Source organism: Podarcis cretensis (assembly GCF_951804945.1).
Source record: "Podarcis cretensis genome assembly, chromosome: 13".
NCBI classification, from domain to species: Eukaryota; Metazoa; Chordata; class Lepidosauria; order Squamata; family Lacertidae; genus Podarcis; species Podarcis cretensis.
In genome coordinates, this window is record NC_137182.1 from 16,270,957 (window position 1) to 16,297,815 (window position 26,859).

General features: G+C 45.1%; 1 protein-coding gene across 3 annotated transcripts in view; it reads right to left on the bottom strand.

The window, feature by feature from the left end:
- The window catches only part of MYO1D (myosin ID), a 176,849-nt gene that overhangs the window by 23,808 nt on the left and 126,182 nt on the right, over window positions 1-26,859 (bottom strand). The window contains exon 22 of one of the 3 annotated variants that reach the window (XM_079949362.1): window positions 23,042-23,174. The exons of the other annotated variants lie outside the window; for them this stretch is intronic. Coding sequence (XP_079805488.1) covers window positions 23,057-23,174 — 118 coding nt within the window. The 3' untranslated portion in view covers window positions 23,042-23,056. Of the gene's footprint in view, window positions 1-23,041; window positions 23,175-26,859 lie in introns of those variants that run through there. 3 annotated transcript variants of the gene reach the window in all.

The window sequence follows — 26,859 nt, forward strand, 5'->3', positions numbered from 1 at the left end:
ACTTATGTGGGAAACTTGATTTTTTGCATTTCCTTGCAAGGACGTAATAAAGTTATTCCAGTTGTACCTTACTGAAAAAACAAACTCCCAGACACTTTTAATATCCAGATCTTTCCCACACTAGAGCCCTTCAGTTGCAATCAGCAGAATGTGGAATTGTAACTGTGGTTCCACACAGAACTTCATATAGCGCTATGTACCCCCATAACAATCCTATAGGCCTACTCCACAGAGAAGGCAAAACCTTAGTGATCCTAAGTGTATTTCCTCAAAGGTATGCCCTAGTCTATTAAGTTGGACTTACTCCCTAGAAAGTGTGCTTAGCAGCCTTTGATCAGGTAAGGTCTCCTCTTGGTGTGGATTTAAAGCAGCCCCTGAGTCTCTTAACAGGATTACAACTAGTCATTTAATTATTTTTTTCCTGAAATGATTTTCTCCTTCCCCTCTCCTTTAATGTTTTGTTTCCTTAATCCACCACTTCCTTTTTAAAGAAAGTGTTAGCGAACCAATTAATGCTCAGAACAACTGCATTTGTGTAATAATTTGTGAAACAAGCACGTGCTCCTCCTCTTTCCCTCCCATACAGTCTGGAGGTCTGGGAAAGAAGAGAGAGAACTGCAATTTCATCCTGAATTTTACACAAACACACACACAAAATTCCAGTGCTTCAGCCACGACTTTCCATACCCCCATCTTAGAATCTCTGCTAGTGCAGGGATGTTGCTAGCCCAAAGATGGAAGGAAGATAAAGTCCCTACCAGAGAAGAATGGCAAATCAAGTTGACAGACTATGCCAAAATGGCAAAACTGACTGGAAAGCTCAGGAATCACCAGGAAGACAAAAACTTTAATATGGAATGGGAATTTTTTATAATTTACCTTCAAGACCATTGTAAGCAGCTGAAAACATTAGCCGGACTATAACAACACTTGTAATGAGAAATATGGTATAAGGGAGTTAATTTTTTTTGAATTATTGGAAAAAAATGCAGTAGAAAAGGTTTAACAACAGAACTCATGGAGGGGACGGTGGGAAGTCCAAGGATTCGAAGGAATCTTTAAACTGTGGATATGCTCTGGTGTAATTATACTTTTAAATATGTAAAACCATATATATCTATATCAATATAGACACAGATATATAGATATAGATATATATAAAATAGAATCTCAGCTAGTAGCAGCTGAGGAGAGACTGGTTTTGTTTCTCCTGCTGATGGTAGGTGGTCAAATTGAGTCTTCTTCAAGGCTTCCCTCCCTCCCTTCTTCCCTTCCCCTCCCTTTTTCAGTTCCTCCAAAATGCAGGCTCAGGGGTCTCTGGAGCTATGCTCCCTCTTCCTTCTGTAATTTTTTTAAAAAAGAATGGTGTACGCATCACCAATCATGTCAACAACAGGATCCCTCTTCCCACAAGGTGCGTCAATTGTGCTTTGGCAGTCCGAGCTGTATAACCTGGCACTGCAAAATGGTTTTAAACTTACAAAAGCTATCACAATTCATGAAGAGGGTGGAAAAGAGAATGCAGAAAGCATTCAGTTGCAATGGGCTCCACTGCCTGAATAATTTATACAATGGTACCTTGGTTGTCGAACGGCTTGGCTCCCGAACAAATCCCGAACGCCACAAACCCAGAAGTGTGTTTGCAAACCTGGTTTGCGAACGTTTTTCGGAAGCCGAATGTCAAACATGGCTTCTGATTGAAGGCAAGAGCCTCCTGCAGCCAATTGGAAGCCGCATCTTGGTTTTTGAATGGTTCCGGGAGTCAAATGGACTCCCGGAACAGATTAAGTTCAAGAACCAAGGTTCCACTGTAGAAACAAAATGAAGGATGGCAGTTTCAGCTACGTATCTAGGGGAGAAGTACCCAAAGACACGTGAACAAGAGCAGGCAGGGCTGGGAAGATCAAAGGCAAAACATACTACTTGTGATCATGCAGATTTGCCGAAGAATACAGATTATACACTGCTTACCAGACTACCTTTTTAATGTTATTTTTAAACAAATCATTGTATGTATTAAAAATATGGAAAAACTCATTATTACAGTGTTATAGGAATTCTAAGGTCTCCTATATATAATATAAATCATATGTTCATAAATTTACACGGCAAACACATACATAAGTGCAGTATATAAACCACGTATCTGAAATACTACAGGAGACCAATCTTGAAACCATTTTGACTCTCCCAAATTGACTTCAAATATTTCTCTACAAGGAGGAAGGAAATGGGAATGCCTCTCCATTGTCTTTTGCTTACCTGCCTTAGGAGCATATGAATAGGGTGAGCCTGTGACCTGGATTCAGGAATTAAAGCATTTGCCATCACAAAGGAATGGCCAGGCTGCCCAGGTAGAGCAATCAGTGACCATTGTCAGGTTTCCTGGCAGACAGGATTTCATGGTAGACCGCCCCCCCCCCATGTATTTCTGCTGGGGAGTGCCTCTTTCTGTGATGTATGTATGATGTTTTGGGGGGTGGTCTTGAGCTACAGGGTAGGCAATTTCAAAAATATATAAGGCCATTGTTCTGGGTTCCTCTCCTCCCTCCCTGTGTGGGGGGAGTGGGGGGCCCTGTTGAAACAATTTAATAAAGATCAGGCTTACTAGCTGCTTTGCTTCTCAATATTCTCTGGTTGTCCTCTGTTGATGTATCACAGTATTTTAATATTTTTTTGGAAGCCGCCCAGATTGGCTGGGGAAGCCCAGCCAGATGGGTGGGGTATAAATAATAATAATAATAATACTAATTATTATTATTATTATTATTATTATTATTATTATTATTATTATTATTATTTTCTCCTTCTGATAGGGGACCTACTTACTATTCGGGCTCTTGGATACCCCATAAGGGAAAAGGAGCAGGTTTTTTTCTTATAACAACGGTAATCATAAACCAGTAAAATAACAAAAGAAAAAAAGAGTCACTCCCTTCTCACTCATGGGCTGCCTACATGTTTCAACTTGCCTAGAATGGTTAATGGATTCATCATTGAGAGTTGACTATGAATAGGACTGCTCTGACAAAGAGGGGAGATTTTGTGAGGAAAACCACCCATTATTACTATTGTCGCAAAGCCTTCCCACGTATATTTTTTGGTACTGACACTCACTGCTGGGCCTTGCCACAAATATCCCCGATGTGTCATGGGAGGGGGAGTAGCTTCAACCTTCATTGGTATTATTTCCTCTTTTCTTTCTTTTTTTAACCTGAAGAGGCCCACCACCACACATTATGACTCAATGCAGCTGCACAAAACAAGGGGTTTCTCCCTTCCCTTGCTGAGCACTGGAAAATTCAATTTCAAAATTGGGTACCCAAAACAAAAGCAAGACCCCATATTGGTTGGAGAAACTTGCCTTCCTTTCAGCTTATTTCATCGAATAAGCTAGAGCACATTTATAGTATTAACATTCCAAGCAGGAAGGACTAGGGAGATGGCTGGCCCATCCTTCTGCTTCCACCATAATCCTTCTTTCAGACATAATGTGATTCATATGCAATTCCTCTGTGTGTGTGTGTGTGTGTGTGTGTGTGTGTGTGTTTCCGCGCGCGCGCGCGCGCGCACACACACACACACACACACACACACACTGCAGTGTCTCTGGGGCTGAAGCAGCAATGGTTCACATAGACTTTCATGTTTTCCTCTGGAATTCAGTAATGAACTCATTAAATCACCAACTTCGTGTGACAGAAAGTCATTCAGCTGCTGATGTTGTTGCCATGGAAACCTGGGCTCTTGCTTAGAGATCTTCCTTCTGCACTGGATCTGTAATTACCGTCAAGCTGAAAACATCCTCCCCTACCCCCACCTGCAAAGAGTAGTAGCATCCTGCACCATCACAGGGGTTGGCTTGCCAAAGAAACACCCATTTGGGCTTTCCCCTCACTAAATTAATACTATCTTTTTATTGTCAGTATATTTTAGCTGATTCTGCATACCCCGCCCCACCCCCGGCCCTTTCCTAGATGGATTTTGCAAATGTTGGCAGCACAGCAAATATTTTTCTAAATGTCTTTGCCCTCTAGTTTTAATGATGCCTTTAAAAATACTAAGAGTTCCTCTTGAAGGATTTGTTTAATGTACTTCCTTTGAGTGCTCTGAATTTTCTTATATACAGCAGGTTTGCTGAACTGCAATGTCACAAATCTAAAATGAAAACTTACAGGGCCAAAGCCTAAGAGAAAAATTAGCATCCTTTCTCTCTCTCTCTCTCTCTCTCTCTCTCTCTCTCTCTCTCTCTCTCTCCGCAAATAAATAAATCTTTTGAAATTGCATACTGATACACATTGAGGCCATAAGGGACGCAGGTGGCGCTGTGGGTTAAAGCCTCAGCGCCTAGGACTTGCCGATCGAAAGGTCGGCGGTTCGAATCCCTGCGGCGGGGTGCGCTCCCGCTGCTCGGTCCCAGCGCCTGCCAACCTAGCAGTTCGAAAGCACCTCCGGGTGCAAGTAGATAAATAGGGACCGCTTACCAGTGGGAAGGTAAACGGCGTTTCCGTGTGCGACTCTGGCTCGCCAGAGCAGCGATGTCACGCTGGCCACGTGACCCGGAAGTGTCTCCGGACAGCGCTGGCCCCTGGCCTCTTAAGTGAGATGGGCGCACAACCCCAGAGTCTGTCAAGACTGGCCCGTATGGGCAGGGGTACCTTTACCTTTACCTTACACATTGAGGCCAAGCTCAAGAAGAAACAGGTATGTTTCCACAACCACCTCACGGACAACCCAAATAAGTCAGTTTAAACTGGACCGTATAAAGAAGTTTTAACTGCAAATATAAAAAAACAAACACATGTACAGATTAGACTAAAGGACCTTTAAGGTCCTTTCCACCTCTCTCTAGAATGGTAGCCTTTTCTACTGGTACTTATGAGGTAAACACCTCATGAAAGCTTCACTTTTAGCCAGCAGCAAAGGGTATATTTTGCTGTTTGCTCCTATGCATGTTTCAGAAGATTGAACACATTTTTACAACTGCTTTAAAAAAAGCGTGAGCCCTTAAAGTCTGTATCTTCTCCCATCATTTTCCCACATGAATTCTTTCCCTCCAGATAACAGTGCTGCTAGCAGACTAATTAAATGAGGGTGGTGTTATTGGCTGTGCTTGATGAGAGCCTGATTTTCTGACACGTAGACTCTCAAAGGACACCCACCTGATTAGCATTTTGCAGGATTTTTTAGGCGCGCATGCACACACTTGAACTTAATTTCCATCTGCCACACAGAATTTATCCGAAGACTCCAAACCAAAGCTGACAGCCTGGAAGTTTTGTTCACTGCTATGCTATCACATCCCGAATCAAGGTTATGCCAAACTGTACTGGCAAGATCAGCATCAAGTGAACATGAAGCAGTAGGCAATGAGACAGTGGTGCCCTGAGATATGTCTGTAGCTTGGGATGATCTTTGGTTGTCTCAACTGAAGTTACTCGTGACTCATGGCACGAGAAGCTTATTTAAACAGAAAGCAAAGTTCCAGCCCTCGTGAGGTATATAGAGAGAAGCACAAGATATGGTAGAGAGAGAAAATTGTCAGCAGTGCGTAGCATGACTAGTGTTTGATTCCAAAGGCCTCAACTACTGTATTTTTCGCTCTATAGGACGCACCCTGTTTTAGAGGGGGAGAACAAGAAAAAAAATAAAATCTCCCCCTCTCTGCTCAGTGCCCCTTCAGTGAAGTGACAGGAGAAAAGTAGCCCCTTCTATTTCTCCTCCCACTTCACTGAAGGGGTGCTGCGCAGCTCTCCCTCTTTGCTGAAGCCAGGAGAGTCTTGCTTTCCTGGCTTCAGCGAAAGCAACCCGAAGACTTCGGAGCACCGCAGGACCTCATGCTGCGCCCCGGAGGCTCCAGGTTCCTTTTGCTGAAGCTAGGAGCGCGCCCTCTGCGCTTTGGAGGCTTTGCGTTGCTATCACTGAAGCCAAGGAGCCTGCATTCGCTCCATAAGACGCACACACATTTCCCCTTAATTTTTGGAGGGGAAAAAGTGCATCCTATAGAGCGAAAAAAGTGCATCCTATAGGGGACGCGGGTGGCGCTGTGGGTAAAAGCCTCAGCGCCTAGGGCTTGCCGATCGAAAGGTCGGCGGTTCGAATCCCCGTGGTGGGGTGCGCTCCCGCTGCTCGGTCCCAGCGCCTGCCAACCTAGCAGTTCGAAAGCACCCCCGGGTGCAAGTAGATAAATAGGGACCACTTACTGGTGGGAAGGTAAACGGCGTTTCCGTGTGCTGCGCTGGCTCGCCAGATGCAGCTTTGTCACGCTGGCCATGTGACCCGGAAGTGTCTCCGGACAGCGCTGGCCCCCGGCCTCTTGAGTGAGATGGGCGCACAACCCTAGAGTCTGTCAAGACTGGCCCATATGGGCAGGGGTGCCTTTACCTGCCTTTTATAGAGCGAAAAATACGGTAACTGGTTGGTCTCAACCGACTGGCCACACCCAAGGTACAGCTTCGACTGGCTGGCTAAACCAGGTGAGGGAAGCCAATGGGTCTCAAACCCTCTGTTGAGTTAGGGACTTCCCCTGCATGTGAAAACAGGCTCTGGTGGACTGAGAGGACAAGACCAATAGTGGGTCCAATGGTCAAGAAGGCAGCTTCTGCCCATGCTGTAGGGACATGAGGGATGGATGGAGCTTGTCAACCTGGGAAGCCCAACTAGGACAAGGAAGACTCTGGTCCTAAACCTCTGCTGCCTTGTGGGGTATCTTCAGGAGAAGAAAAGGCTAAGGAGTAAAACCCCTACACAAATCTGGAGTGGAGTCCCTAAGACAGTTGGGTGGTGCCTTGGACACCACTGGCAACTCCTGCAGCCAAGCTGGTGTTAAACGTGCTGCTCTGCTTTCCTTTGGACCACATCCGCAAGGCTGAGAGAAGGGTCTTGTTGTCGAGGCACTCCTGGACCTCCATACGCTCATTGCCCAGGCTTGCGCTTTGGGGAGGTAACTTTGGTGCTACTAATGCAGTGGTCTGACTTCACTCCCGGAGGCGCACTCCATTGTCTCTTGAGACAGATGGATGCTAACGGTCAATGAACAATAACTATCACCATCTTCTTCATCATCCTGACCAAGCCCAACCCTCTGCAATTACAGTGGTACCTCGGGTTACATACGCTTCAGGTTACAGACTCCGCTAACCCAGAAACAGTACCTCGGGTTAAGACCTTTGCTTCAGGATGAAAACAGATATCGTGCTCTGGCGGTGCGGCGGCAGCAGGAGGCCCATTAGCTAAAGTGGTGCTTCAGGTTAAGAACAAAACTCCGGAATGAATTAAGTACTTAACCCGAGGTACCACTGTAGTTCTATTCCTGCTCTAAAACAACCCCCTTGTATATCACTTTCTACTGCAACTTGCATAACCAACAGAACTTGCCTTAGCTCTAAACCAGGGGTCAGCAAGGTTTACCTTGCTTGGGCCAGTTCACTCCAGCGGAGATCCCTCCGTGGGCTGGATCGTGCACGTGCGTGAGCGTGTGATTTCTGGCGTCTGCGCAGACTCATTTTCCGGTGTCTGCGTCTGCACAGACGTGATTTCTGGTGTTGCGGAAGCGGGTCCCCATGCCATGCTGCGCTGGTTTAGCACCACGCGCGGGGACTTGCCAAGTGGGCGGCTCAGTTTGGGGCTGGCTTGTGGGCCGGTTAAACAACCCACATGGGCCGCTTGTGGCCCATGGGCCTTAAGTTGCCTATCCCTGCTCTAAATGGACAAGGGAGCCTAGCTATGTCGAGGTCAGGATTTGGGGTTCCTGTCAGTCTGTAGGCAACTTTTCATAAACCAGCCTGGCAACATTCAGGGAGGATCAGACTCTAAAGCTTTCTAGTAGCGCAAGAGAGAGTAGGAAGGAGTGGAAGTGAGAGTCATGGGGAAAGAGAATGATGATGACATAGGGTAATTTAGCCCCATCCTATTTCACGGCAGAAGAAGGTGCAATTCAAACACATGCCAAGCTAGCTACTTCCCACTCATTATAATCACATAGTCCCACTAATAGACTGGTATCTTTTTAAAAAAAGTTTTAATTAATCTTTATTTTTATCTTCCATAAAAGACAGAGAGTGTCTCAGCAATAACACATCATTCCAATATACAGAAGGAATCAACAGCATACAAGAGCAGGACTAATTAAGTGGTCATTAGACAGGCATAAGAACATTAGAGAAAAGGAAGGCAATGAGTCCTGGAGAAGCAAACCAGCATCTTAATCCTCAAACAAATGCACTGCAGACATTTTTTGTTTCCTATGCGACTTCCTTCAGAGTTTGTGCAGAGCTCAGACTATGTCAGTGATACAGGAGCCTAAGCAAGTGTTATGATTCATAAATTAAAATAACCATTAAGAAAAACAAAATCATTTGTCCTCTGCCATTTACCAGGAAACAAAATGATTTTCAGTATTCATTATAGCATGACTACTCTCTCAGGGTGTATGGGGTGTTAGGGGAAGGGAAGAATCTTTGGTGGGGGGCATGTCATGCTCTTTCCTGAGTAGTTTGTCCACCTTTGGTTCCCACCCTGCACTCAGCTCTCACCTGTGGCTCCTAGAAGCTGTCAGCCTGTGACAGCAGCCACACCCCAGGAATGGCTTCAACTGGCTGGCTGAAACAGACGAGGGCAGCCAATGGGTCTCAAAGCCCTTGGTGAGTTAGTGACTTCCCTGCACGCAAAGACTGGCTATGCCACTGACCCCACTGGCTCTCAACAAGGCGGTATCAAGCTAAGTAAATGTACGGGCATCCCCATAACCTTTTCAGTGAAACAAGGTATAAGAAGATTGTTTGGGGAAATTGCCTCCCCTTACCTAAAAGCTGGCACAGAAAGGAAAGCCTCCAAAAGAACAGGAGGATCATTATTGCCAGGCCGACTTCAATATTTGCTCTGCATTTCTCCCTTTGCCAAGTAAACAGCAACAACAAATATCTAGGTCAGCGTTTGGCTCCTCTGTTGCCCTCGTTCTACATTCTGTACTTCATACCAAAGTCTTTGGTGCATGTGTATGCTTAAAAAAAACCCCCAGCTATAGTGGACATGTGAGCATTTAATTAACATGTGAGGGCTGTGTTTGAAGGCAGCCGACTGATCCTGCATGATAAACTGGTTGTGTTTAAAGGGCCTGCTGGTGACCCTGGCAGTTGCCTGAGTCTCTTCCAAGACTGCTGCCTCTGCTTTCTCAGTACAGAACCCCTTCCTCCTCCTCTCAGGCATTCAGGTTTGTGCCTTAGAATGCAAAGCTCCTTTCCCCACTTTGTGGCCCAGTTAAGAAGGTTCATGTTTAAAGGAATGTTAGGCACTTTTTTACTTTCACCAACAAAAATACATTTCAATGCTCTGGGATATTACAAAAGGGGGGTGGGGAGGAGAGAGAGAAAGAGCACGCAGAACACCAGAAGCAACAACCTAGATTTGGGAAACAAGTGCTAGGACTGCAGACCTAGCTGCATATTCAGCCCCTCGTTAGGAAGCCTAAACACACAGAAGATGCTTTTTCTCTGAGTCGTGCCACTAGGGTGATTCAGCACACAGCAAGGGCATATTGTACAAGCCCTGACTAGCAGGTACGCCAAATCTGTGGGGAAGTCTCACATGGTCAGCCCCTGTCCTTGCGCGGTTGTGCTGTTTAAAGGACCGTCAGCAGCTCCTTCCATGTAGCCAGGGCACATGTTTAAAAGGACCCCTCAAACCTCTGGATCAGATCCGTGGAGGGAGGGAGGGAGGGAGGGAGGGAGGGAGGGAGGGAGGGAGAAAGCACTCAGCAGCTGCCTAGCAACCACTGATCCATTAACCCCACAACTTCAGGTAGACATTTCAATGCTCTACTGCTCAAGCCAGCCATCATGGCATCGGATGGAGGGGAAGAGCAAGTTTAAAATACCGCATTTTCGCTAGACCATAAGACGCACCTAGTTTTTGGAAGAGGAAAATTGGGGGGGGGGGGGTTCTGAATCCCAGAAGCCAGGACAGCAAGCGGGATCGCTGAGCAGCTGTCCCCTTTCTGTCCTGGCTCCCCTTGCTGTCCTGGCTTATGGGATAGCCTCGCACAGCCTCTCCTGGGCAAGGGGAGCCTTCATCCCCTGCCCGGGAGAGGCTGCGCATGGCTAAGGCTCCCCCAAGAGCCACGCTCCCTTTAAAGAGCGTGTGGAGCGTGTGTGCGGCTTTTGGGGGCTTTTCCCCGAGGAGGAAGAAGGGCAGCCCTTCTCCAGACAAACCAGCTCAGTTCTGCCTACACTAGGGGTGCAGAACCCCTCCAGATAATGTGGGACTCCCAATTGCTGTCATCCCCAGCGAGCATACTGAACCATCAGGAATTATGAGTGTTGGAGTTCAATTACACCTGGAGCAATATGGGCTCCCCATCCCTTGATTCACACATGCCTGTCAGGGGTTTAGGCAGAAGCCTTTACCATCCCCTACTTGGAAATGCCTGGAACGCAACTTGGGATCTTTCATATGAAAAGCAAAGCTGTGCCCTTCCCTTTAATATGAATGCACTCAGTGTATCTTGGCCTGGTTCAAATCACACAGGCCATTTGGCAACTCTCTCTTATGAGTGAAAACATGGCAAATATATAAACATTTATGCATGTCCCTGCTGAACCTGCCTTTGAAAAGTTCCAAGGAAGGAGATTCAGCAGCAGCTATTCAGCAGTTTTCATTGCTCAACCTTTTAGAGTTCAAAACTCCTCCCTTCCTCTCTCTCTCTGACTCTCTCTCTATTTGAATCTACTCACATTTTCTTATAGAAATCAAGTGGATTAAGAAAAACTTTAGCTTCTAACTAATTACAAATATACCATATTTTTCGCTCTATAAGACACACCAGACCACAAGACGCACCTAGTTTTTGGAGAAGGAAAACAAGAAAAAAAATATTCTGAATCTCAGAAGCCAGAACAGCAAGAGGGATCGCTGTGCAGTGAAAGCAGCAATCCCTCTTGCTGTTCTGGCTTCTGGGATAGCTGCGCAGCCTGCATTCGCTCCATAAGACGCACACACATTTCCCCTTACTTTTTAGGAGGGAAAAAGTGAGTCTTATAGAGCAAAAAATATAGTAATTGCTTGCCATGATTAATCACCTACAATAAATACATTAAACTGTAAGCATCAATTTAAACTGCAGCTTGCAGGAAGTCAAAGTAGCAAAGAATAAATAACGCCGCATAAGCTTCTGGTCCCTTCTGATAAGTGCATCAAAGCCTCGATAGCAGCTATGCAGGTTTTCGTCTGAAAAAGTCACATCAAAAGTTTTGGTTTTTAAATGAAGGACACACAATTTTTTCAGTCTTCCTTTACAGGCAAAGTTGAGAATTCTGGGAATGTTATCTAATGCAGCAGAAAGTGGTTCCTGAGTTGCAGGTGTGTTTTGGTAATGATTTGACCCCACTCATCGTTTCAGTGGGTGGCATGGCATATAAAATCCAAAGCATATATGTAGCATTAGACTGTGAATTATCTCCTTTGAAAATAGCACCCCCCTCCTTTAAGGTAAAGGGACCCCTGACCATTAGGTCCAGTCGTGACCGACTCTGGGGTTGCGGCGCTCATCTCGCTTTATTGGCTGAGGGAGCCGGCATACAGCTTCTGGGTCATGTGGCCAGCATGACTAAGCCGCTTCTGGCGAACCAGAGCAGCGCACGGAAATGCCGTTTACCTTCCCGCCGGAGCGGTACCTATTTATCTATTTGCACTTTGACATGCTTTCGAACTGCTAGGTTGGCAGGAGCAGGGACCGAGCAATTGGAGCTCACCCCGTCGCGGGGATTCGAACCGCCGACCTTCTGATCGGCAAGTCCTAGGCTCTGTGGTTTAACCCACAGCAAACCCCCACCCCCCATGACATGAATAGAATCTTAGGCAGGTCACAAATTACTTCAGGGACTACATTTGGCTTATGCGCTGCAGGCTGGCTGTCCCCATCACAGAATGCCAGGTTCCCCATGGTAACGCTGGCACCCTTTGGCCGTGGAACAGTAAGCTGAGGCCAAAGAAGCAAGGGCCATTTTTACCTCTGTCATTCTCAAACTGTATCCAACTAAAGGCTTAAAACCATGCTTCCCTTGTTGCTGTTATGAGAAAGCAGCAGTGTCCAGGCTATCTGTCAGCGAGTTCCTGTTCCTGATTTCATGACTCTAGCCCAAGTCACAACCATGGGACATGCAAATGGAAAGCACTGTCCCCAGTACCCTAGTCAGGGTACAGAGTTCATTGGTGCCTCTCACAACACAAGGCTCCCTTTCCCATCTTTTGCTGAGCAGATGGGACTACTCCACTGGTCTACCCCGAATCTAGTTCACAGTACTGAGACAGCACTACTGCAGTACGTAGGCAAGTCCGTGATGCCTTGATGTGATACCTAAGCTCTGAAACATGCGCTTGCCGGATTAAGATGATAAAACAAGGGTGCTACAGAATGCGGAAATGGCTTTGCATACATGACAGAAGTTTAGTAATCCTTATCAATAATGGCACCCGAGATTTTGTGGACACTGCACAAATAAAAAATTGAGAGGATTCAGACACACAGCGCTGATAAAGATTTCCAGGCATTACTCTGGGCTCAGTTGTTACGTGTGGCATCCTCCATTGATGCAGAAGACCACACCACAGCCTGGCCAACTGGCATAGAGAATCTCTCTACCCCCTGAACGCCCATTCCAGTGGCAAGCAATTGTGTATACGGGGACAAGTTGTTTCTCGGCTCCGGCAGAGCCCCCAGGTGATACCCATGCTATAGAGATGCAACAATTCTGTGGGATCCTTCAGTTCTTTGGAATCCTGAGTTGTGAAATCTTTGGAAGAGTGTGTAAGGAATGAGATAAAGTCATGGGCAGCTCACTGGCAAATGTTCAGCTCTCTCCCATATATAGGATGCCTTCTCAATCCCTATGTCCTAATGTGTGCGCCTGCTGACTGCGTCCTTTGGCAGCATTCCTAGCATTTCCAGCTTTGAAGTCCCGATGTTGCACCAACAACAGTGCCTATATAGTGAAAATCATCAAGCTCTAAACAGACATCAGTTCCCACAGGGCTTGTGCCATTAACCTGGTTGTGCCACCGCCCAATCTGGTTCTCACAGTACAAAGAGGTCTGCAAGACAGGGAAGTCAGTCCGCAGTGCTGCCTCCGCCTCCTATGAATCAGCAGAGTGCAATGCCAAGGCAGCATGAGGCATAGCTTGGGCTGCTCAGCTTTCTAGGGCTTCTCAGTTGACAAACTCACCTGTCGGCTTTCAAATTGCATTCCTACCTGGCACATGTTGCCCTATACTGAGTCAGATCACTGCTTCTCACGGCCCAACAACGTCTTACTCCAAGTGGCAGTGACTCTCCAAGGTCTCAAGGAGAGGTTTCCTCAGCCCTGCAAACCCCAAATCATTTCTTAAAAAAAATAAAAATAAAATAAAAATCCAGGTGTAATATATTTAAGTGCTCATTTCGCACAGTTAAGAAATCCACCTGTACATTTTGCTTTATGTCTCTTGCAGCATAATGATCATGGGTTGTACTTTTTGTATCAGTTGATATAATCTTGGCCTTTTTATGGCATTCCCCCAGGGCCGACCCCTCTCGCTCTCCAGGCTTCAGGAAGACATCCGCAGCCTAGGCAGCCCTGCGGGAGTTCCCACAGGGCTGTCTAGGCTGTGGATAGTAGCTTGCTTCCCGGAGCGCCGGGCGCGCTGAAAGCAGAGCGCCCGGCGCTTCGGGAACACATCCGTAGCCTAGGCAGCCCTGCGGGAGTTCCCCGCAGGGCTCCCCACGCTGCGGATAGCAGCCTGCCGCCCGGCGCGCGGGGCGCCCTGAAGCAGAGCGCCCCTCGCGCCAGGCAGACATCGGCCAGCCCCACAAGCTCGGGGGACAGCAGGGAGGCGCAGTGCCGCCATCCTGCTGTTCCTCAACCTGGTTCGGTTTCCCCGACCTGCTTTTGGGGGGGAAATAAAGGGAAAAAATGCTGGGAAATCAAATGCATTTCAGAATGACATAGTCAAGACAGACAGACAGAACTTGGAATGAAGTTGCTGGTAAAAACAAGGGCCATGACTCTTGCTTAAAATGCTGGGTTTGAAAGACTCACAAAGAGCAGCAAAGTCAACACAGGAACAAATTAGGAACAAATGCAGGTGGTTCAAGATACACAAAGCCTGAGCTTCTCTACAAGGCTATAATAATAGATCTTTCAGAACTAACGACCGGATGTATCAGTCTCTCATCAATTTCATCATTGGCCAACCACTGAGAAAAACCTGAAAGCACCATCCCAGTTGTTAAGCTCTGTTAATTTAAAAGTGATATGGACACTATTATTAAAGCTACAGGTGCATCAGATATTATTTGGTTTGGAATTTTGGGGCCAAAAATAGAGTTTGGTGGGAGGAGTATAGAAATATTTATTTTAAAAACTTTTTTTCAGTCTTGTTTTGTTTCTTTCTCTCTGCCACTATTTTGTTGCCCCCCCCCCTTCAAGTTGCTGTTTGCTTCTTTCTCCTGCACTGTCACATGGGAAACCCAATACAACCAGGGATCACCTTGCAGATGGAATGATATAACAGAATATAGTCAGATTTGACTGACTATATTACTGAATGTAATTTAAGCCCATTGAAGGTAACAGAGAGCAATGGAAACAAATAGAGTGATTATTATTGCCAAAAAATCTTGAAGGGGGGGCAATTTTTATCACTGCCAAGAATGTTCCCAAAATACTGCAAGCGCATTCAGCTTAGACCTTCAAAATATCTAGTTTTCATGGTTGTGAGGAAAGATTTGAACACATTTAAGCAGCGTCTGCATAGAACAACTTTAAGGTAAAGGTAAAGGTACCCCTGCCCATACGGGCCAGTCTTGACAGACTCTGGGGTTGTGCGCCCATCTCACTCAAGAGGCCGGGGGCCAGCGCTGTCCGGAGACACTTCTGGGTCACGTGGCCAGCGTGACAAAGCTGCATCTGGCGAGCCAGCGCAGCACACGGAAACGCCGTTTACCTTCCCGCCAGTAAGCGGTCCCTATTTATCTACTTGCACCCGTGGGTGCTTTCGAACTGCTAGGTTGGCAGGCGTTGGGACCGAGCAGCAGGAGCGCACCCCGCCGCGGGGATTCGAACCGCCGACCTTTCGATCGGCAAGCCCTAGGCGCTGAGGCTTTTACCCACAGCGCCACCCTTTAAACTTTATGCATAGTTTAAACATTGTGTATGTTTCTGCAATTTCAAGTACAGTGGTACCTTGGGTTACATATGCTTCAGGTTACATACACTTCAGGTTACAGACTCTGCTAACACAGAAATATTACCTCGGGTTAAGAACTTTGCTTCAGGAAGAGAACAGAAATCGTGCTCTGGCGGTGCAGCGGCAGCAGGAGGCCCCATTAGCTAAAGTGGTGCTTCAGGTTAAGAACAGTTTCATGTTAAGAACGGACCTCCGGAACGAATTAAGTACTTAACCCGAGGTACCACTGTAGAAAACAAGTCTTTCCTTGGCACAGAAATTAGACTATGATTTGCTTGACTTTTCTGTTGGAGGGACAGCCATGGCCTATTGCCATTTTGAGATCTCCACAGCTTTCACCTGGTCATGTTTCTGGCAGACAGTTGTCTATCAGGAAAGCCAGAATTTCCAGTTCTTGACTGAAGAGAAGGCTGGAAGAGACAGGCCCGCCTAGGCAGGCAGGCAGGCTCCAGTCACTTGCTCTGTTAATACATCAAAACCTCAGCTTATAAAAACCTGCTGAGCACAGGAGGGTTTCAGGAACGTCAGTCTTTGGCACCTGGGTTATGCACTGAATTGTTTAGTCAAAGCAGCTATTGAGCGATATGAGGAAACGGGGATTTCTATATCAGTGTCACAAGGGTGCTGCTGTGAACTTGCTCCCACTTGAATCCTCCCAAACACACAGAAAGTAGATTTCCTGTACAGTAATCCATTAGTCATAAGCTCTCTGTCTTTTCAAACAAGTAAACAGTTGAAATGATACTCCCTGCAGTAGAAAAGAAAGGATACTTCCTATCTAAAACAGAAGGCATATTGGAGAAGAAGAAGAAGAAGAAGAAGAAGAAGAAGAAGAAGAAGAAAGAGTCCAGCTGATAAAAACTAAATGGAACAGAAATTCAACACTCTACTTGGGGCTTTTCAGCATGGTTGGTCAAAGTGTGCCCAGAAGCACTTTACTTTTTGGGTGCTTCTGAATCTTCCAAGTCTTCCTCAAGGACAAAAGTGTGGTATGTCCACAAACCACTGGTGGAAGGAGTAATCCAAAGTAGACCCAGGCCCTCCCAGGGACCCATTACAGCTGCTATCTCACTTCAGCATTCCTTGAAAGCATCCACAGAGATAAAATTGCCTGCAGAATCCAAACTAGGCCAAAGAGAAGTTGGCTTCCCCATTTGAACAGCGTAGCTTTCATCCCAATGGCTGATGCTTCACAAAGCATTGGCCAACACAGCCTTGAAGCTCATTAATTGAATCTTTACCCAGCAGAGGGAATCCACCATATTTCATGCAAAGAGAGAGAAACAGTACCCACACTGATGTTATATTTCACGCCTAATAACAAACAAAGTTAATATAGCGAGGCACATCACATAGAATGCTGACAAAGAGCTGACAGGTCAAGCACTAAGAAAAACAGCTAGACAGCTAGGAATCTGGTTTAAATGTCACCATTAACACTTTGACAAATATCTGCTGTCACTTTTCATACAAGGAGGTTTTGGCTACAAGGCCTGAGCAGGGCTTGAAGAGGATGAGTTATGCCTGACCCAGTTTTCTGAAACATCCTCCTGACTCCTCATGAATAGAGACGGAAAAGAATAGGGAATCCAAAAACACCCACACACAAGCATCTTTTCCCCCCTGCCTGCTTGAGATCCTTTTGACTTACTAGGTTACAAAATGAACAGATTGTGGAACACAAATACAATGAGGTTTGGAGGGTTCATCAAGGAAAGATGTGAAGCAGTAGAGATAACAGGGGAAGAGATAAGGGCCTGGGCAGGCAGCTGGAGAGGCGATTGAAAGACATGGTCAACCTTACTATGTGTACCAAGATGGTGAAACTGTTTGGGCTTACTACATTGTTCCAGAATCAAGGGCATTTCAAAAAGTGTGCACTGCTGCAGTGCAATTGCCGCATTGCCATATGTCAAATTGCTAAAGCTCCAAATAAATTTATTTATTGGTCATAATTTTATATTGCCCTTCCACAATCATTCTTAGGACAGTTTACAAAAGTTAAAAATAAAATCAGCAGAACCATAAAACAAATATATTTTTGGAAACTCGCTTGGGCCACAGTTGCACTGCATCATAGGTTTTGTTACAGATATGGTACGACTATAAATGCAATGATACAACACAATTCTGAGCAAAGAATGTATGTGCAACAGTATCCATAGCTACCTTATAACAACAGAAAGCATGGTAATACAAATGTTTGTTTGACATCATAAGTACTAGGGATAGAATGGTCTGTAACAAGATAATGGCTCTCATTATTCCAGATCCACTCTATTAAAATGGTATAACCACTTGGCCAGTGGATCATCTTTAAGGATTAAAAAATATAAAATAAAACAAACACAGGCATGCCAAACTGGGGCGCTTTGATTGTAGCTGTAAAGCCAGGATATTAATAGATAGCCACTCCACCAATTTGGCAGAATGGGAGATACAATTAAGTTTTTCTGGTGTTGTGTGTGTGGTTTCTTTTGGCTGGAGGTCATATAGGAGAGGTGATCTGGAGTCTCTACCCAAGGTGTGAATCACTGTTTGAGGAGCTGAAGCCTCATTAACTTGTTCTCATAAATGCTTGGCACTTCAAAAGCACCTCAGATGATTCCAAATTATGCCAAGTCAGAGTCATTACCTCAGTCTTGAAGCTGACATAGCAAGGGCCTTCGGCCAGAGAGACAGTCGATAGTTTTTCAATCCCAGTTGTCTCATCTCTCTCTCTCTCTCTCTCTCTCTCTCTCTCTCTCTCTCTCTCACTCACACACACACACACACACACACACACACACACACACAGTAAAGGGACCCCTGACAATTAAGTCCAGTTGCGAACGACTCTGGGTTTGTGGAGCTCATCTCATTTTACAGGCTGAGGGAGCTGGTGTTTGTCCGCTTCCGCAGCCAGTTTTCCAGGTCATGTGGCCAGCATGACTAAGCTGCTTCTGGCAAAACCAGAGCAGTGCACGGAAATGCCGTTTACCTTTCCGCCGGAGCGGTACCTATTTATCTTCTTGCACTGCGTGCAATGGGAGCTCACCCCTTCATGGGGATTGGAACGACCGACCTTTTGATTGGCAAACCACTATGGTTTAACCCATAGTGCCACCCACATCCCTATGTATTGATATACTTAGCCCTGATTATAACATATATACACTAGCTGTTTTAAAGCTTTTAATCTTCCGTGGATCTTTTTCAGCTGGCAAGAAATCCCTGTATATCTGCCATGAAACATGCAGTTCACATGGGAATGCTGACCAGGCCTACTGGGCCCCCCAAATCACCATGCATCATTGAGAGTTGAAATTCTAATCATAATTTGCAGGTGCAGGTGCCCTATCAGAATGAGATACTGGAAATGCTGAGAAATATCTGATCAGAATGTGGAGTTTGCTGAATACGGAAACTTGAACTCTTTTATTGCTGATCTGCCACAAACGGACAGCTCCATCGCAGGATACCTACTAAGAATATTCCTTGTTATTAAAGAGTCTCAGTCTGCTGGTTTATGCTGCAGCCATTACAGCTGGAAAGAAGGGGGCAAGTTTGCTGTGACCATCCAAGCGCTTTACACCTTTAGCAGAAGAATGGGTGACCATGCGCAGGTGAGAGCATGCAACGCAATAATATCCTGAGTGAACATTAGGAAGAACTTTCTGATGGTAAGAGCTGCTTGACAGTGGAATGGACTCCTTCAGAAGATGGTGTAGGCTTTCATTTAAGATTTTAAAGCAGATGTTTCATGGCCATCTGCCAAGGATGTTTTAGTTGAGATTCCTGCATTGCAGTGAGTTCGACTCTCGGAACCTTTCCAACTCTGCAATTCTATGCAAATGCAAGAGGCTCACAATGGCTTGTTATGCAGGTTTGAAAATACCACAACGGCATCTTAAAAAAGAAGCCCATTGAAATATTGTAATTTATCAAAGAATATACGTTGTAATTTCCGATGCCCACTGTTGCAGGTGTACTTTCATTTACGAGATGCTTCTCATGGGGCTTTCCAATACGATCAAAACAGAATAACACAATATATAAAAACAGTTGAAACATTTGCATATATAGAAACATTAGATATAAAACAATTTTTTAAAAGCAGCAATATAAAAAGCAATTCAGATCCGACACAGACACCAACTAGCATAAAAACACATATGTGGTAAAAGTTGTTTTATCCCTCTTGACTCTAATATATAATTCTGCCACCAAAGTGAGGTTGTTCATAAGTACAGTGGTACCTCGGGTTAAGTACTTAATTCGTTCTGGAGGTCCGTTCTTAACCTGAAACTGTTCTTAACCTGAAGCACCACTTTAGCTAATGGGGCCTCCTGCTGCTGCCACACCGCTGGAGCACGATTTCTGTTCTCATCCTGAAGCAAATTTCTTAACCCGAGGTACTATTTTTGGGTTAGCGGAGTCTGCAACCTGAAGTGTATGTAACCCGAGGTACCACTGTAATCAAGTATCCACACTTGCCTATTCATTGCATTGGAAGCTTGGTAGCTGCAGAATTAATGTCACAGAATGAACATATATATGCAAGGCAAATCAGCAGCTACTTGATCAAGAAATATACACAAACTACAAGGTTTTTTGTACAACTTGTTACAAAAATGCAGATAGGGATGCATTGTGGATTGTGGGCTATTCTGCTTGCTTAAAGACATATTTGTTGTTGTTGTTGTTATATGTATACTCCACCCACGCTGGCAGGCTTACAGGATATCTAAAATTGATAGTTTATTGTTTGGGTGGTTTTATTATTATTTTTTAAGAAAAGAGAATGATTGATTGTGAAACACCTAGTAATTCTTCAGTGGTTTTAATTTGAAAATGCATCAGATAAAAAATAAATGCATTGAAACAAATGAATGGCATTTTATTTTTAAACCTACTTTTTAAAAACACCAAACAGCAGTTTTTGGTTACAAGTACAGGGTGGCTCATCTGTCAACTAGTTGAATAGCTTCAAGCTTTCATAAAGATTCTCCTATTCAGAGAACAATTAAACAGACCAAAATAAATCCCAGTATGTGAAAGAGTCATGATTTTAAAAAAGGCACTCATAGATCTGCGGTTAAACAGAAATGTAGTAAAAAATAATTAAGTAAAGTCTTTCAGCCTTACTCATTGGAGGGTTTGGGAACACACACAAAGGCAAGAGTCACTGACTCACTCTCTCTCGCACACAAACACAATGAGTGCACATGACCTGTGTCCAAGAAACCCGAAGTAGCTATCTACAGCCCAGAACTGCCTCTGGACACAGCCAGAAAACTATCAGCTAAAAAGATAAGAAAAGGCTTGTGGGGAGGCTGGGGGAGAGAAGTAACCTTTTTCTGATTAAAGCTATCAGGCAGATGGTCCTGCTTCCATTCCTGTCCCAATAAAACAGCAGTAGCAGCAAAGTTATATGTCTGCCTGAGAACAAGGAGGCACAGAATTTCCCAAGGAGGCAGACAGACAAATGCCAGGACAGCTGCTTGGGGCAGATGGATCTTTTGACAGCTCCATAATGCTGCTGTCGGTGAATTTAAACTCTGGCTAGAGCAGCCAAATCAGCCACCATCTGTTTGTGAGTGTGCACAAAGGATTTTGGAGCAGCAGGTAGCCTAAGAAAATTAGCAGCAAGACCAGCCACCTTTAGATCCTTGGGACTCGGGCGGCTTACTGCATTCAACACACATTTTTGTAGAGCACGGCCACAACTTGCTGCTACTCTTGGAATTCCATGGTTATCTACTCAGGATGAGAGGAACGTTTTCTCCAGCCTACAACAACTTCAGAAGCATTCTACTGCTAGATAAAGAGGAGGGTCTATAGATGGTAGGCACCTTGAGAGAAAATGGGACAAGAGAAGACAATTGCACAGCCACTATCAGGCAGCAACATGCCATGAATGGAGCTTTATTTTGAGGTCCTAAGTGCGTTACGTTCAGAATTTAGATTTTAGTTGCCGTAGGACATGCGCCGTTAGGTTTTGGGGGTTTTTAAGTCACTGTATACACTCAAGAACTAAAGAAACTTAGATCCCTAGAATACCAGAATATGGTATACAGTGGTACCTCGGTTCGCAAATGCCTTCGCTGTCGTACGTTTCTCGAATGCCGAAAACCCAGAAGTACAGTGGTACCTCTGGATGAGAACGGGATCCGTTCCGGAGGCCCGTTCGCATCCTGAAGCAAATGCAACCTGTGTCTGCGGATCGCGACTTGCCGCTTCTGCGCATGCGCGTGACGTCATTTTGAGCGTCTGCACATGCGTGAGCGGCAAAACCCAGAAGTAACGCATTGCGTTACTTCCAGGTCGCCGCAGAGCGCAACCCGAAAATGCTCAACCTGAAGCAACTTTAACCTGAGGTATGACTGTAAATTCTTCCATTTTCAATGTTTTTCGGAACCCAAACATGTGACACAGCTTCCACTGAGTGCACGAAGCTCTTGCAACCAATGGGAAGTCGCACCTAAGGTTTTCAAACGTTTCGAAAGCCGAATGGGCTTCCGGAAAGCATTCCGTGCGAGAACTGAGGTACCACTGTATACAGCAACTGCAAGATTGTGGAACAGGTTTCCAAACCAAACTTATCTACAGCCAATCACGCAGGCCTTTAGAAAGGTTTGTCCCACAAAATATTTTCACATCCTCTAATCTGCTTGCATTTCATTTAAGTGGACTAGTTCAGACATTAACAATCTCGACGAAATAAAACCATGGTTTATTAAGCTGAGAACAAGCACTGTGCCTGGGTACTCCCCTCTTTGTTCCTGCCCTCCCACAGTGGAGTGACTGTTTCTATAGTGGTTTGTTAAACCATGGTTTCCTAATACCACCAGATCTCAGTTAATCCTGGTTTACTAACAAGGTTATGAAGCCAGGACTATAAAATGGTTAGTAAACTAAAATTAATCCATCTCAGTTTGCTATTTCAGATGTAACAGGAAATTGTGGGTTGCCATGATTGAAGCATCAAAGCCAGCATATGAGAGGAGAGGTGGATGCTGCCTGCATTAATAAACAATGGTTTGCTTAACAAATAACATAAATTGAAAATGAAATGTATATTTTAAAGGGGTAGTTAGGGTCTTTTCTGGCAAGTTGCTTTGCCTCACATACTCTTGCAGACCAGGCCCTGTCATTAGCTAGGATTTGGCTGCCTCCTTTACCGGCATCCTTTGTCAGCAGAAATCAACTTTCCAACAGCATACAAATGCTTAAGTGACAGATAAATCTGACATTAGCAAGTTTTCAATGGCTCTTTCCAGTGGAGGTGTTCTGCACTTCTGCAGAGAGCCATTTCCTCAGGAAGATGCTTGCTCGTTAACATTAAGGGGAAACTATAAACCTTGCCATGTCTCTATATCTGTCTCGAAAGAGACACTGGCATTATCCATCTCCAGTGTTTCTTCTCAAATAGAGAGGAAACCTTGCTGAACTGGGGGTGGGGGTGGGAATAATCCTGAAGCTTGCACTTGTTTAACAGACTGCAAAATAAATTATTTGAGTCGGAGCTCATTTGGTATCCATACTGTTCTTGAAGGCAGCATTTAATGGAGGAGAAGGAAGCAACCCAAGCTTAAAATTAAGAAAGAAAGAAAGAAAGAAAGAAAGAAAGAAAGAAAGAAAGAAAGAAAGAAAGAGAGGGAGGCAGATTTTGAGGTTTTTAAGCTGAAGGGTTGGACAATATTAAAACTAGATTTTAAAAAGCAGTTCCAAAAATTGAGCAGCAGATGTTATGAATGAATCTCATTGGAGTCCAAGCGGCAAGGACATCTAACACACTAAAGTAAGAGATGTAAAACCTGTGGCCTTCCAGCTGCTGTTTGACTATTGACTACAGCTACCATAATTCTTGACCACTGGCCACACTGGCTGAGGATGATGGGAGTTGGTATCCAATCACATCTGGAGAGCCTTGAGATCTCCACTCCTGCATTAAAGGCACCCTCAAGGTTGCTCTGGGCCAATATGAAAAGAAGCAGAGTAAATAAGAAGTACTAATACTCAGCATTCAGATACAGTGGAACCTTGGTTCCCGAACTTAATCCGTTCCGGAAGTCTGTTTAACTCCCGAAACCGTTTGAAAACCAAGGTGTGGCTTCCGATTGGCTGCAGGAGCTTCCTGCACTCAAGCGGAAGCCACGTAGGACGTTTGGCTCATAGCTGTCAACTTACAGATTTGAAAATAAGGGACCAGCAGCCTTGAAAATAAGGGATCAGCAGCCAAAATAAGGGATTTTCCAAACACAGGTATGTTCAACTTCTGAGCCCCTCTGAGCCAAAGGCAGAAAGCCCAGCCAGCAGCCAAACGAAGCCTCAAGCAGTGGTTCCCACAGCGCAGCAACCCGGCAAAGGGGATGCAGCAAGGAAAACCACTGTCACCTCTCCGCTGGGAAGCACTGAGCAAAGGCGAGTCCCCAGGCAACGCAGCCGATTTGATCGGCACAAGGCATGCAAGCTCCACCCCCCCCCAGTCGTTCTTAGACTCTTTATTAGGTGAGCAACGCAGCCAAGCAACACAGTTGGAGCCTCCCTCCTCCCTGGCCGGCAGGCAGGGAGGGAGAGGAGCTGCTTCCTTTGAAACCTGGGAAATTTAAGGGACAGCAGCGGGACACAGCGCTGGGATAAGGGACTTTCCTGCCAAATAAGGGACGGTTGTTAGCTATGGTTTGGCTTCCAAAAAATGTTCAAGAACCAGAACACTTACTTCTGGGTTTTTGGCACTCGGGAGCCAATTAGTTCATCGACTAAGCCATTCGAGAACCAAGGTATGACTGTATTATGTGCAGTGCAACCCAAAGCATGTTTGCAGATGGAAAAGACCTACTGTGTTGAATTTGGCTTGCTTTTAGGAAGTGCTTCATTATTATTATTTTGGTAAAATGCTGGTACCCATATCTTGATAAGAGCGCTGTGAGTTCCAGCACAGAATGGTTGCCATAGACAGAGGGGGAGAGGTGACAGGACTCTGTAATGTTGAGTACCATCACAACGAAAGCACTGCTTCTAGGGAGTGCAAAAAGCCTTCCTTCTTGAGGGACTTCCGGAGGCGGCGCGAATGGCAATGGCGGTCCTCTTCCTTCTGTGAAGAGGAAGCTCCGTGGGAAACGGGTCGTCCGCTACGGCGAAGTGGAGACTCACGTCGGAAACCCACAGGCAGCAAAAGCCTGTGGTCTCGGGACCCGGCGGGCGCCAGAAGCAACCCCTGAAACGTTGAAGGAACCCCGTAAGGGGCTCCGGAGCGGGGAGGGGGTAGCGGCGCTGTGGGTCGTTTCGCAACCTACGGAGTGAAGCCGCGCTGCTGCTGCCGGTGAGCGCTGACCTCTTTTCCTGAAACTTCTGATTCGGAAAAGCAACAATCCGTGAGTAAAGAGGACTTTACAAAATTTGAGACTAAAAATTATTGAATTTGGCTGAAAGCGGAGCGACGTAAAACAGGAAGTCCGTCGTCCGCTGTCACTGAACTTCAAAGCAAAGAGCTGGAGGAGTGGAGGCAAAGAAAGAATTTTTTAACGTAATCGATCTGAGCAACCGCTGAACTTTCTTGTAAGCAAAACAAGGACTTTAAGCACTTGATTTTATGCTCTTTACTTGCATCGTGATACCTTTCTTCTATCGGAAATATAATTTGAGTAAGAAACCCAGGTTCTGGAGCTGCCTGAGTAACTGAGCTGTCAGTCTGCAGATTTGGTTACTTTGAATTAAAAATTGCAACAATCTGAGGGAGTTTGGACTTGCTACTTTGAAGCATCATTTGAAATACCAGTTTGCACTGTTTGAAACAATGTGGCTGTTAATACTAACTCTGCTTAAAACCTGCTATTGAAGGTTCCTGGACTTTAAACTTGATTTTAGCAATTTTACCAGAATTGATCTCTTCCCTAAAGACATTTTAAGCTCCCCCTAGAGGATTCGGGATTTACAGCAGTGACATTATTTTACTTTCCTTTCCCGGCCTCCTGTTTGACTGTTACCATCTGGGCTGTTGTTTTCTCATGGGAACAACTCAGTTTGACCTTGACTTTTAGATAACTCTGGAATGAGTGGCGCAAGAAAAAAGGGACCAAAAACTAGACAAACAACTTTAACAACTTTAACCGCAGCCTCTCAGGCACGCAGATCATCTGTACCTACTCTGCCTTCAGAAGAAGAAGCTGCTTCTCGGCCACAAGCAGGGGAGGGAGAAACTGAGCAATTACAACTGGAAGATATGGCCTCAGGAGCAACTGCTTCTATTTTAGAGAAAATCTACGAAAAACTGGAATCTTTGGACAAGAGAGTAGAATCTCTGGATAAGAAAGCTGATGAGCAAACAGCTAAAATTGATCAAAACACAGAATGTTTAAATAGATTAACTGGACAAGTATCACAGAACGTACAAGCAATTGGAGAACTGACGGAGGCCACGGCAGAAAATCGGAAATAGGCTGAGGATACTAGCCAAAGACTGGGAAATTTGGAACAAGAGGTAAGACCACTCAGCAAACAAGTAGGTGAACACCAGACCTACCTTTCCATGATAGAACTGCGGAACCGGGAGAGTAACCTTAGGATAAGGTCGATACCAGAAGCGGAAGAAGGCAACTTAGCTGAGTTCCTGACTAAAGAGTTTTCCAAGTTTTGGAATTTAGAGGAAAAGGACTTTAAAATCGTATCAGCCTTCAGGCTTGGAAGACTTGTAAAGAAAGAGAAGCCCAGAGACTGTTTGATAACACTGAGATCAAAGGAGGAAAGGGATAAGATTTTGGGCCTACACTACGGAAAGTCACTGGACATTTCGGACAGAAGAATTGAAATTTACAAGGACATCCCTAAACAACTGTTGGATCTTAGATCTGACTATCTTGAACTGGTCAAATTGTTGAGGAGCAACTCAATTATCTTCAGGTGGGAATTTCCCCAAGGAGTATCTTTCACTTTTAGAGGGAAGAAGGTTAAAATCAGAACATTGGAAGACAGAGATAAATTTTTGACTGCATACGGAGAGGACCTTCAAAAGGGAATTGAATTACCCTCTGGGCCTGGAGCACCAGCGGTACCTGCACCCTCGGAACCTGAAGATCCAGTGAACAAGACACCACCCCCAGGAAAATAATCAGACTAATTCAGGATGTCTCTGCAACTCTTGAGTTGGAATATAAATGGCTGTAACATCCCGGAAAAAAGGAGGAAAATTTTTCACATATTAAAAAAGGAACAATTGGATATCATTTGCCTACAAGAAACACATGTGACTAGGCTCCACAGAAAAGTGTTAATAAACAAAAGACTTGGCCAAGAATTTATATCTTCGGACAGAGTAAAGAAGAGAGGCGTGGTGATATATGCAAAAGAGAGCCTGTCACCCAAATTCTTATTTAAAGATGAACATGGAAGAATTTTAGCAATTGAGATACAATATCAAGGAGAGAAGATTTTGTTATTAGGAATTTATGCACCAAATGAAGGGAAATCGGAATTTTACAAGAAGTTGCATGAGACAATGCTGGATTATCTGGACTATGACAACATCATTATGATGGGAGATATGAATGGGGTCATATCAACTAACATGGATAAGTCACAAAGCCAAAATGTTATAAAGGACGGCAGACTACCAAAGACTTTTTTTGAAATGACAGACAATATGGACTTAATTGACAT